Source organism: Oratosquilla oratoria, unplaced genomic scaffold (genome assembly GCF_046742065.1).
Source record: "Oratosquilla oratoria isolate Oo_2021 unplaced genomic scaffold, ASM4674206v1 SCAFFOLD50, whole genome shotgun sequence".
Taxonomy (NCBI): Eukaryota; Metazoa; Arthropoda; class Malacostraca; order Stomatopoda; family Squillidae; genus Oratosquilla; species Oratosquilla oratoria.
The window spans coordinates 1,045,831-1,059,124 of NW_027467714.1; the positions used below are offsets into that span (position 1 = coordinate 1,045,831).

Sequence of the window (13,294 nt, forward strand, 5' to 3'; positions counted from 1 at the left end):
TTTGCATTTTATCTGAGAGTGTTGAAAAATAATGGATATCACTGTCACGTCCTGTATATGAAGATAATCAGTGAGATAAAATATAACAACAGTGGTGGCGGACGTACGAGTATTTGATGCGCGATGTATTGAAGCGATGAGTTGAAAAACGTGACTTTCAATTCGTCGCAGCATCATAAAAGCAGTCATGGGGCATAACGATTTCTAATTGCTGCGCAGTGTGTCAATAACAGTCGAGGGGAAAGGGTGTACGCGCTCTGCTTCGCTCTTCTAGTTTCATACAATGGCACAAGCAACTTCCGCAAAGCCTTTCGAGTGGACAAAGACTGTATTACATTACATTAAGCTACTAAAGCAGTACCCAGCCATTTGGATTATAAGATGAGAAATATAGAAAGTACAAACATCGAAAGCTGACTTATTTTCTTTAACAAAATGTAATGTGCGGAATGAAGACATTACCAAAAAACTTCATACACTGAAAACACAACAGGGAAATGACTGCCATCAATGCATCAAAGAAGTCTGGTGCTGGCACGAAAAATATATACACTCCAAAGCTGTGGTGGTTTAATGATTAAATGAGTAGAGCGTCGGTAGACATCCTCATCCCGTGAAAGCCAAATGATGACTGAGATCTGGTTGCTCGCGCAAGGTATTCGCAGTGATGCAGCCCGTCCGGACTCTAATGTTAAGTTTTAAACACGACTACTGCATCAAGTCACTGATGCGTCATGGTACGTGTGGACGGGGCTTTAGTAATCGTACCGGAAAAATTAGGTCTTCGATGCAAAATTATATTTTCTATACATTACATAGATTTGCTTATTGCTTGGTGCATTCAATTGAAAGTATATATCAGTATAAGTCTATTGAAATTGGTAGAAAATGACAAATTGCTCAGCTTGATACAATTATAGGCTGTTTTATGAATATTTTCTGTAATTATAAATAGAGGCTCAAACAATGCTATATGCAGTTTGCAATCATGAAATTAATTGACTTAAATTTCAGACACAATAATGTACAACGATACACCTCTGTAAGTTTATAATACTTGCCCAAAAAAGTATTTATTTTCCGGCAAGAATTACAAAATCTGGAGGTGTCTGGTATCAAAACGCTCACTGCGAAAGGTCCCATTGATATATCTTCAGAGGTTTTGGTGTCTGGCATTTTCTTCCTATTTGTTGAAGTTGATGTTACACTTTTTCATGTTGGCCTTCAACAGATCCTTGTATTTCTTCTTCATAAGAACATAACATAAAAATGAAGGAGACTGCAAGAGACCACTAGGCAGTTCCATATCCATCACCACCTGTCATCCTCATCAATAAAGTTGTCTAACCATTTCACAAAACAACTGATTGTTTCAGCACTCGCTACATGGTTACTAAGTCTATTCCATTCATTGACCATGCTATTAGTAAACCAATTCTTGCCTATTTCCTTCTTAAATCTAAATTTGTCCAGTTTTAATTCATTACTGCAAGTCCTGCCCTGTTGTTTTGATATGATGACCTTGTTTGCATCACCCTTGTTAAAGCCTTTGATCCACTTGAACACCTCAATTAGATCACCCCACACTCTGCATCTTTCCAGAGAATTTAAATTAAGGTGCCTAAGCCTCTCCTCGTGAGGCAAATTTCTGAGTCCATGTATCATTTTTGTCATTCTTCTCTGTACTGATTCTAGTAAATTGATGTCCATTCTATAGGATGGAGACCAAAACTGTACTGCATAGTCAAGGATGGGTCTAACTACTGCTAGATAGAGTTTGATAATTACCTCTGCCCTTCTATTCGTTACTGTCCTAGCAATGAAACCTAATGCTCTGTCAGCTTTATTCCTGGCACTAATGCACTGTTTCCTGGTTTTAAGGTCCGGACTCACTAGAACTCCCAAATCTCTCTCGCACTCAGTTTTCTCTAAAAGTGTGTTATCCAAGCTGTATCTATTTTTGGGGGTTGTGTATCCCTACGTTTAACATGCTACACTTAGAGATATTGAAGTTCATTTGCCATTTCACCAACCATGTGAACAATTTGTTAAGATCATCCTGCAGAATCTCTGTCATCTCCTGATCTAATTAGGCGTCCTATTTTAGTGTCATCCGCAAACTTACTAACATCACTTTATCCCATTGTCCAAGTCATTTAAGTGCATAATGAACAACAAGGGACCCAAAACCAAGCCCTGGGGAACCCCACTTGTAACATTGCCCCACCTGGATTTTACTCAATTTATGGTGATCCACTGTTTTCTGTTACTAATCCAAGCTCTAATCCATTCTAACACTTTTCCTCCTATGCCATGGGCTTTGATTTTATTTAGTAGTCTCTGGTGTGGCACCTTGTTGAACGCTTTGCTAAAATCAAGGTAAATAAGATCATAATTATCATTGTTATTTGATGCCTTATATTCTTTAGTATAAAATGATAGGAGATTAGTCACACATGACTTATCCTTGGAAAGACCATGCTGTGTGTCACGAATTAAATTGTGCTTCTCAATGTGTTCTTTGACTATTTTCTATTATTGATTCAAGCATTTTACCTATAACCAATGTCAAACTGGTTGGCCTGTAGTTGCATATAGACAATTTATCTCCCTTCTTAAAAACAGGAACAATATTTGCCTGCCCCCAAGCAGTAGGCACAAAACCAGTGTTTACCGATTTATTAAATATTTCAGTTAACTGGTCACAGATTTCAAATTTACGCTCCTTAAGCACTCTTGGAAAAATTTTGTCTGGACCCGGGGATTTTTTAGCTTTAAGTCTTACAATACGCTTGACTACTTCTACTTTACTAATGCTGATATTAGTCTACTTTCTTTATCCCCACTGAAAATCGGATTGCAGTCAGGTACCTTATCTAACCTCTCATTAGTAAACACCAATAGAAAATATTTGTTAAACTCCTCACTCATTTTTTCCTCTGATTCTATCATGACATTTTCATTGCTGACCTGGCTGTTGACCCCCCCCCCCAAGTGACCTGACCCAAGGTATACATATTACCCTCCGTGACCCGACCCCTGGTCATGACCTGGCCCCTTGTCATGTCTCAACCCTGTACTGCACCGATGTCGGAACAGTGTGTATGACATTTCATGTTCAATTTCAAATAGGTTTTTATATTGTCAAAGTTGGCTCTTGTGAAGTCTGGTACTTGGACGTTATTCATACTTTTTAATTCTTCCCAAATAATATTAAATCTTATTTCTTGATGATCACTAGAACCTAGACTATCTCCCACTTTTATGTTACTCATTAAGTGGTCATTATTAGTTAAAAGTAAGTCCAGAGTATTTTCTCCCCTTGTAGGATTGGTAATCATTTCTTTTAGGAAGTTATCCTGCACCACATCTAAGAATTTTTTCACTTCATGATCTACTAAAATTTCCCAGTCATTGTTTCTATAATATCTCCCATGATCACAACATTTTTGTACTGGGATGCTCTGTGAATTTCATGAATTAGGGGATCAGTCTGCTTAATGCAGAGGATAGGTCTATATAGGACGCCAATAATAACTTTCTTATTCTTGCCTATAATCTCCACCCAAATAGATTCCATACTGTCCTCTTCCTTAATTGTATTGTTGATAATACAGTTTATTGTATTTTTAACAAAGAGTGCTACTCCTTCCCCACTTCTGCCTACCCTGTCCTTGTGAAAAAACTTATAAACCTTCTATTTTGATTTCCAGAAGGGAATGTTTATCAGCCATGTTGATCCAGGATTTATAATATCAAAATCCTCTACGCATGTTTTACCTCACAGGAAATTAATTTTGTTTATTACGCTTCTGCTATTTGTATAGTAAATTTTAGATTTATCCTCCCTTCACCTGCTTTGGTGATTCTTTTCACAGTCCCTCTCCGAGCTGTTTCTATTGCCTAAACTATATTCCGATATTTTCCCCCCTACTCCCATGTAATCTACCAAAAAAAAACTTGTAGGATACCTACTTCTTGCTCAAGGGATTCAGCAAGGAGCCAAAATCCTCTGGGCAACAAGTGCACCCCGTCCTAGTATATAGATTATTCTTACCATAAAAATTATCCCGGTTGTTGACAAATGCCCATCCATTGGCCTTACAATGTTTTGCCAGCCTGCAATTCATTGCAATAGGCCCAGGAATGCCTTATGCCTCCAACTCTACACCCCGGAAGGATTCCACATACAACAAGAACACCTCCCTTAATCCTAATCTTGTCTAGCACATCCCGGAACCACGCAAACAATTCCTCACTCCCTAACTTACCTGTGTCATTGCCCCCAGCACTCAAGAAAACAACGGGGTCCCTACCTTCCCCTACTAAACTCTTCAATCCTATCTCACCATCACCTATCCCCATGCCAGGGAAACACACCTGCGTCCTGTTTCCTATCTTTATCACAGAAAGCCCTGTCTAAATACCTCACTTGACTGTCTCCTACAACCAAAATCTTACCTGTGGGCAGGGATCCAGTGTCTGCCCTTCCCTTCTTCTCTTGAATTTCCTTTGTTTCTTCTTCCTGTAGACCCACGAGAGCTTGAAACAAGTTCTTGCAATTGAGCCGGTCTGGTGAGGACTTTTTCACATCTTTCCACATCTTATTTTTCACCATTATCCATCCAGGCTCCAAACTTGGTTTGTCTTTCGTATTTTGGGCCTTCGAGCGGAGAACTCTATTCTCCTCTTTAAGGCACTTTACAGCATCCTCCAAGGCTTCAATTCTACCAAGTAGAGATTGTACCTCATCGGCGCTGAACACTCTAACACAACCACTCTCCATATCACTATTTGAAGCACCCACCCAATTGACCTGACCTGAGTGACTACTACTGCTTGACTGACCTCCTTTCCTCCATTTCCCATCTTTCAGTTGAGAGTAGAAGATCTGTTTTGGTAAACTGTTGTCAGACATTCAAACAACATCCCACTCCATATCAGTTGACTTTTGATGATGTGAGCCTTTGTGCTTGTTAATTTGGCTGCTTTCAGGATACTGACACTAATTCTTTGATCTTCCCAGCTGATGTTCAAGATACTTTGAAAACATCTTTGAAGCTTTTCCAGGGTTTTCAAATGGTGAAGCATGCTGTCCAAGTTTCAGATGTGTACAGAAGTGTCGGGATGACCTCTGCTTTGTACCCAACCATTTTAGTGTTCGTTCTGATTTCACAGTCTTGAAAGATTCTGTTGCTGAGATGGCTGAAGGCAGTTCCAGCACATTTCACATGATGTTGAATCTCATCACTCTGATCAAGATTTAATAAGAGATGACTCCCAAGATAAGGAAAGTGTTCACTTTTTCAAGGGTTGTTTCCCCAAGCTTGATTATGGTTCTCTTCTGGTTGGATCATTTGGGGTTGATTGGTTTAGAATCATGGTCTTGGAGTTGACAGTAAGACCAAGGGTGTTGTATGCTTGATTAAAGACATTTAGGGTCTTTTCAAAGTCTTCTTATGAAAGGGCTGCAATGCTGTTTTCTTATGCATATTGGAACTTTATCAGAGCAGTGAAAAATGGTTTAGTTTTGGACTTGAGACAACAAAGTTGAACATTTTCCCTTGCTTTCAACAGACAATTTAAGTTTCTGATGGGAGATCTTCCTTGATGATATCCAGGATGGTGGTGATGATGATAGTGTTGGGGCAATTGCACATCCTTGTTTCATTCCCATTTTTTTCTTGGAAAGGGTTAGATGTTCTGTTGTTGACCAGAACAGTTGAAAATATGCCATCATGGAGGAGTCTTAGGATATGGGTGTACTTCAGAGGGCATCCATAGGTGGAGAGAATGTCCCGGAAAAGCTGTCTTAACACAAAATCAAACACCTTAGTCCTATCTGTTCATGGCATTTTTCTTGGAGTTGATGCATGATGAAGATCCTCTGTTGTTCCCTGAGGTGGTGTAAAATCTGCTTGAGTCTCTGGAAATATTTTCTCAGTGGCTTTAAGTTGATGTTCAGAAAGTGAGCATGTACCTTGCCAGCAGTTTCCAACAAGAAAATTACCCTGTAATTTCCACATTAAGTTCTTTCTCCCTTACTCTTGTAGATAGTCACAATGGCTGAATCTCTGAAGTCAGATGGTAACTCTTCATTGGACCAGATCTTGATGACAATATGGTGTAGTTGATAATTGAGTAGGTTACTGCACATTTTGTAAATTTTAGTAGGGATCCAGCCAGACCAGCAGCATTGTTTTTCAGGGTGATGATATTCTTTCACTTCAGCAAGGGTTGGTAACTTGCATAGGGAATCTTCAATGGGTTGTTTTTGGACAAATTTGGGATATTGCTGTCAGTAGTAGTGTCTCAATTAAGTAGATCTTTGAAGTGCCTTTATCTTGAATTGATCTTGACCTTACTCTTGAGAATGGTTGAGCCATTTTTAGTTCTCATTGGGGCTTGAATGATTGTTGATTGTGTGAATATTGCTTTGTTGGCATTGAAGAAGCCTATGTTGTCATTGGCATCTGGAAGTTGTTGAATTTTGTCTTGTCCCTTTACTATTGGTTTTTCAAGTTCAGTGGTTTTCTAAAAATTAGTTATTCATTCTTGATATCACTTATATTTTGCAGTGAATCAGACAATTTTGGATGCTGATGAAGGCTTTTCTCTTTTCATGGATAAATTTTTGAGTTGCTCATAATTTTCATCAAACCAATTTTGATGTTTTTTGCTCTTGAATCCAATGTATTCTTGGCAGGGGTCCACATTGGCTGTTTTCAGTTGGTTCCAGTGTTCTTCAATGGGTTATGATGGTTTCACTTCCTGCTGTGTTCATGTAGTGTTTGACAGAGTTGAAATCTTGAAGACGGTCAACATTGAGTTTCTTGGTGTTGTTTTTGTTTTAAGGTTTCCTCTTGAGTCAGATCTTCATTCTCATGGTGGATGAAATCGGATAGTAGTCTGTACATCACTCACCTGTGGCTGCAGTTGTTTTCAAGATATCTTGTTGGTCCCTGGCTCATACAATGATGTAATCAAATACCAATATTTGGAACTGGGATGTTGCCAGGAGACTTTGTGTTTAGTTTTCTTGTGAAACATGGTGTTAGTGATCACCAGGTCATGTTCTTTACCTTCTATCAGAAGTAGTGTTCTGTTAGCATTGACTTTACCAATCCCTTCCTTCCCATTGGTGCCTTTCCAGAGGTTGTTACCAGTTTCCAGAACCCCACAGGTCTTCTACAATAGAGACCTGGAACATTGGATCTCTTAATTAAGAGATCTCTTCTGTCATTGTAATCTGTTCTATTTAATGACCTCAATATTGTAATATCAACAATTTCTCTTCAATCTTTCAGAGTTGGCAGACAGCATTTTAGTCTTTCCTCATATGGTTTATCTGCCTGGCTGGAGACCAGTTTTGTTGCTTTGTATTCTTGATCTTGCTCATATCCTTCACTCTGTGTGGGGACCATACCACTGATACATATTGCAGTCTTGGGTGAATCATGGTTTCTATGAGCTTCAAGTGAAAAACCACTTAAAGCCTCTGCAGCAGTTTTTACATTTCTCCCACAAAACCTACTAATATGTCTGTCGGGTGACAGGTTGTCTTTTATCAACACTCCCAAATCTTTCTGTAATGACTACAGCTCCAAATCACTGTGTATTCATTTGGGCTGGTAATGTAAGTGTGGTTCACGTGAAGTAAACCCATATGTGTATGTAATTGTATTGGATTGATGTATGTGAGAAATTTATAGGTTTTGTGCAATAGGTCATCAGTATGGTCCTAGATTGGTTTCTATCTCCAGCTGGAAGGGAAAAATTGTGTGAGAGCAATTGGTGGTGTACTGTATATACTTGCGTATAGGTCGCACTTTTTTAAACTAAATATTTTGCCAAAATCAGGGGTGCAACCTATCCACTCGACATTAATGAGGGACAGCACTACTGTTACTGAAGTCACAACAGTTGGCGATTTCAATGTGACAGTGACACGGAATTTCAGTGGTGTTTGCACAATATGTATTGGAAAGCTTTTCAAGCTTTTTGTATGCATAAGATATATATATCAAAGGTTCCTACTGACTTGCTGCTCTAAACTCAACTATTGCTGCTACTGAATCATATATCAGTTACAATGAAATCGTAAAATATTCTCTTTCATATGTTTTATAGTGTTTATAAGCAATGCAACCACATGGTTTTTTGTGTTATCATCAAAAGTTGTAATTGTTACAGACGCTCCTCAACCTATGTTTTAGTTACGTTCCGAACGGCCGAACGTAAGTTGAAAATGAACGTAAGTTGTTACTGTACTATACATCCGTAAATTCTATTACCGTATCTTACAAAACACCCCTAAATAATTAATTATACACATAACATTGTAAAATAGTAACATTAATTTCAAATAAATTAAATTCAAGCAACATAAATTGAGATGGTGGAGGAGGAGGAGGAGGATGAGGCAAGGCACTTTCAGTCTGTCGTTTGTGCAATGTAAACAATGGATGCAGCGTCATGCGTAAGTATCGTTTGTACTACGGAGAGTGCGCTAAACTAAAAAATTCACTCAAAAAAATTTTTTTACAATTTTTTTTTAGTCAGTTCAAACGTAAAATCGAAAAGACGTAAGACGAATGAACGTAAGTAGAGGAGCATCTGTATTTCGAACTATGTGTTTTTTTCATTATCTGCACTCAATGTATACTGATTCATTGCCAAATAAAGTTATTATTATTATTATTACCTTTTGTTTACCGTACATTACTGTACATCACCTGTTTCACTTGTGGCTGTATTTCTATAATATGTGTGCAGATTGTTTTCATAGCGTAACGTAACATCCCGTAACGTAATTTAAAAAAAACTTATGATTATCATAATAAAAGATGATTATTTTCATAAACTTCTAGTAGGCCTACCCTACTGTTAGATTTACGGTAGATCATATGGAGTTTTAGGCCTAATAACTGCAAACCCTAATCATGAGTATTGTTAAGAAAAAGAGCTATGAAGTAGGTTTTAAGCTGAAAGTGGTGGATTACGCAGAACATGTAAACGGATCTGCAAAAAGGGAGTTTGGGGGTTTCAGAAAAGGTAGTGAGGGAATGGAGAAAGCAGAAAGATCAGCTTAAAGAAATTTTCTTATATACTGTTGTATAGTGTCCAGTTGACAGTTAAACTTTTTTTTTTTTTTTTTTTAAGTCGACTACAATTTTTTGTGCAAGTGCATTTGTTTACGATTATAGTTTTAGAAACGCAACCATTGTTTATGTAAGTTTGCATTATGCGCACGTGTGATGGTCAGACAATCTACATGTGTTCCAATATTAAAATTTTGTGATTAAAGTTTTGAAATAAAGGTAGATATCTGATCATTTTTATGTTTGAATGAGTCTTGCAAATCGCCAGATTATAGCGGGTCAACCACAAATAACCACTTTGACAACCACAAACTAGTGGTGCGACCTACACGCTAGTATATACGGTAATAACATTATGTGAAAACATAAATAGAAGAGGAGATTATATGTTGGTAGGAATGGCTGAGAGGAAGAAATGAGTTTCTAAATCTGATCTGGAGACCAAGAGAAAAACAAGTTTTTATGATTATTCAATTTGTTGTTAATTCTTATTAAATAAAGTTATCTAATCTTTGCAGACCTTAGAAGAAGACCATAAGATTGCAATGTCAGCTCTACAGAGTCAGCATGAGCTTGCTCTTGAAAAATATAGAGAAAACTCACGTCATGAACCTCCCACAAGAGACAGTGAGGATGAATTGACTGCTCTCAAAAGACGTCTAACACTTATTGAGGATGGTTATGAGACACAACTTGCATCTCTAAGGCAGCAGTATGAAAAAGCTCTTACAACACAACCAGACTTGACATGTGAAGAGAATATTCGACAACGATATCAAGTGGATATTAAAGAACTGAGGGTTAGCTCTGATCTGATTTTTTGTTTTTGTTACTGTACATTTTTTTCATAAAGTTTCAGTTACCGGGTATTTATAAATCAATATAGCTGTGTTGAGTACTTATTCTGTTTTTTCTAAAGGGTCTGTGTGAAAAAGGATTAGGTGCAATGGAAAATTCTCATAGGCGAATGATTGCCGAAATAGAAGAGAAACATCAGCGAGAGTTGACAGCCCTACAGGCAGAGAAGGAGCAGGCTTTATCTGAGGAAACCCAAGCCACCTTGGCTGCTCTGGATGCAATGCGGAAAGCTCATGAAGCAGAAGTCCAGAGGGAAATAGCAAAGTTCAAAGAGGAATTCCTTCGAAAGATGCAATCTGGTCATGATATTAGTGCCATTCACAAAGAACATGAGTAAGTAACCTTAATCAATATTTTCATTGCTCTTAATGGGAATGGATGAAAAGTCTTAGGATAAACATGACTTGTCTTAATAATGGTTTACATATATCTTTCAACCATTATAAGATGATTGATCATAGTACCAATACACAGTCCCTCAGTTGTTGCTTTGTCTCTGGAAAGAGCCCATGGCAGATGGTAACATTCCAATAGAAGTCCTATAGATCTGTCTGGAAAGAAACCTTTGACTACTGTCTGTTTTGAGTGAGTCATACAGATTTTATGTAAATGGCAAGTAGGATGGGGGAAGGAGTAGTGCCTAGTATTCTGTTCTTCTCACATGAAAAAATGAAAAAAAAAAAAATGGTGGGGCAGAGACATAGTGTACAGTACTCTGAAAAAAAAAGCTACTTACTAGGACTTACATATGACACACAGCAACCAATGATCGATGGTTGATGACAGATACTCATAGATTTAGCCTTTTACAGGCACCACCAGATGGAAAGATTTGTCAATCGAGTGGACATCAGTGAAGCAATGCTGTTCAGGGTTACTGTAGAAGTATAAAATTGCTGGTTTCAACTTTGGGAAAAAGTCAGTGAAGGAGAGTAGTGATTTTTCAACTCTGACATCACTCATGATAGGAAATAAAAGATCAAAATTTATACTAGTGTGCAGTACAAAGTGTTGTCTTTTTAGTTGTATTTACACCAAAAATATCAAATTTCAAAAATTTCCAACAAACAAGGGTGAGTAATTCCTTTGAGGAAATTGATCAATGTGATTCTAGGGACAAACTGAATTAGAAGAAAAAGATGCTTTTCAAGATTGATGCAAGTCTTCCAGTGAGACAAGTGAAATTGCAATTGAGTTGAAATGATTGAGAGGTTTATTTTCTTTGCATAAATCAAGATTACATGATCTAGAGCAAAAGGTTGAACAAGAAAAAGAAACAAGCTTGGCTTAGAAAGTAGAGATTGCTAAACTAAAAAGGAAAATAAAATTTTAACACAATAGTGAAATTATGTGAAAGATTGAAGGAACAATCTTGAAGAAATGAACATTCTGGCAGACAGTCATGCTAGCTTCAGATCTAGAAAGTCATGTGTGCCGAACCTTTTAACCACTTCAGTACGGAACTTAAATCTCGCGGGCAGCAGCCAATGCCAGCTGTATGACGTGTTGTAATAATACTCGCATCATAAAATATAGTCACCGCTTATATCGATCGTTCTCTCTTTCACCCGCAAATTTTGAAAACCACAGAGAATGGGATTCAGGGCACATTTGAGAGAATGTAAAAACACAGGGGTGACTACAATAAATATAATCAAGATGCCGATATGGCAGCGTCGCGAATCCACTTGCTCCTCATGACGCCTACGTAGGCGGCACTGTATGGAAGGGGTTAAGCTTTTATTTGCAAGCGATATGTGGTGCAAGAGAGAGGGGTGGACTGTGTACCTCAACCAAGAGAAGGCTTTTAGTAAAGTACCTCACAATTGATTTTTGTAGAAACTGGAGCATATTGGAGGACTAAGAAACAAACTATTCAAATGGATGAATTTTTTTTTAAGGGATCTTCCATAAAGACAGTAGTATAGGATAAGATGTCAGGATGGAAAGCAGGAATGAACAGAGTTCCACAGTGTTCAGTGCTTACACCAGTAATGTGTCTTGTCTGTCAATGACATGATGAAAAATACAACAAGCTATGCCACCATGTTTGCAAATGATGCAAAAATCATGAGAAGAATAAAAAATGAGGAGGACAGTAAGCAGTTGCCAAAAAGATCTCGACTCTTTTTACATGGAGCCAAGAATGGAGATTTAATTTCAATACAAAAAAAAAAAAAAAATGCAAAGTATTGGAAATGGGCAATAGTTGCAAAATACCATGTTTGAACTATTCCTTAGGAAAAAATCTATTACAAAAGCAAAAGAGGAGAAAGATTTGGGAGTTTTGATAAAAGACAACCTGTCATCTGACAGACATATCAGCAGGAGTGTGGGAGAGATGTACAAATTGCCACAGGGGATTAAAGTGCATCTTCACTGTATGGATGAAGAGATGAAAAAACTCATTGAAACCCTGATCTGTCCAAAACTGGAATAGGTATCAGTAGTATGGTCCCAATACAGATTGAAGGATATAAGTAAGATTGAGAGAATAGAAAGGGCACCAACCAAACTGGTCCATAGCTTGGCAAATAAACTATATGAGAAAAGGCTAAAAGTCCTGGGTCTGCCAACTTTGAAAGATTGAAGATAAAGAGGTGATATGATTACAGTGTTCAAGTCACTAAAGGGGATAGATTACAATGACAGAAGAAATCACTAGATTAAGGATGGGGTTTTTTAAGGAGTCATGAAAACAAATTAATGAAGATTACATGTCCATATGAAGTGACTAAGTTATGGCAGATCAAACATATACACTAGGAAACATCTGACAAATTTTCCCTATCTCTTGAACCCTGTTGGCCCATGGCAGCAAATCAGCAGAGACCTTTTCACACATACACTTCAATGTTTCCCACTTGTCTTATAAATAAGACTACCAAAGACCCTGCTCATCACATCACCCAGAAGATGAAATCAGGAAGTTCTGAAATGTTAGCAACAATAGCAGAACTATTGAGAAACATCAATAATCAAGACAGGAAAATTGCACTGTATAGAAAGTACAATCAAACATTGCGTAATGAGCACCTCACATAATGAGTGATTTTTTTTTTTTTTTTTTTTTTTTTTACATACCAAAGGCTTTTTCCCCCTTACACGGGGGGTAGCCAAAAAGAAAAAGGCATAGAAATCACTCCCACCCATTTCATTTCCCATATATTCCACTCCCCTCCACCCTCCTCCCTCCCTCCTATCTTGGCACCTCCTGGATGACAGGTCATCCCTGCATCCTGTCCACTGCCCTGGGTCAGAAGCAGTGTCACAAGACACAGTGCATCCACAGCAAGGCTGCTTCATAAATTCGGCGACCCCCACTCTCCATCCCC

At 38.0% G+C, this 13,294-nt stretch overlaps 2 protein-coding genes across 15 annotated transcripts in view; one reads left to right on the forward strand and one right to left on the reverse strand.

Moving 5' to 3' along the window:
* osp (myosin phosphatase Rho interacting protein outspread) overlaps positions 1-13,294 on the forward strand; it is a 600,580-nt gene that overhangs the window by 452,422 nt on the left and 134,864 nt on the right. For all 14 annotated transcript variants that reach the window (XM_076182079.1, XM_076182084.1, XM_076182083.1 and 11 more), the window contains 2 exons: positions 9,620-9,901; positions 10,021-10,292. In XM_076182079.1, the coding sequence (XP_076038194.1) occupies positions 9,620-9,901; positions 10,021-10,292 (554 nt within the window). The remainder of the gene's footprint in view (positions 1-9,619; positions 9,902-10,020; positions 10,293-13,294) is intronic.
* LOC143023539 (uncharacterized) overlaps positions 1-13,294 on the reverse strand; it is a 279,586-nt gene that overhangs the window by 229,473 nt on the left and 36,819 nt on the right. The window lies entirely within an intron of this gene.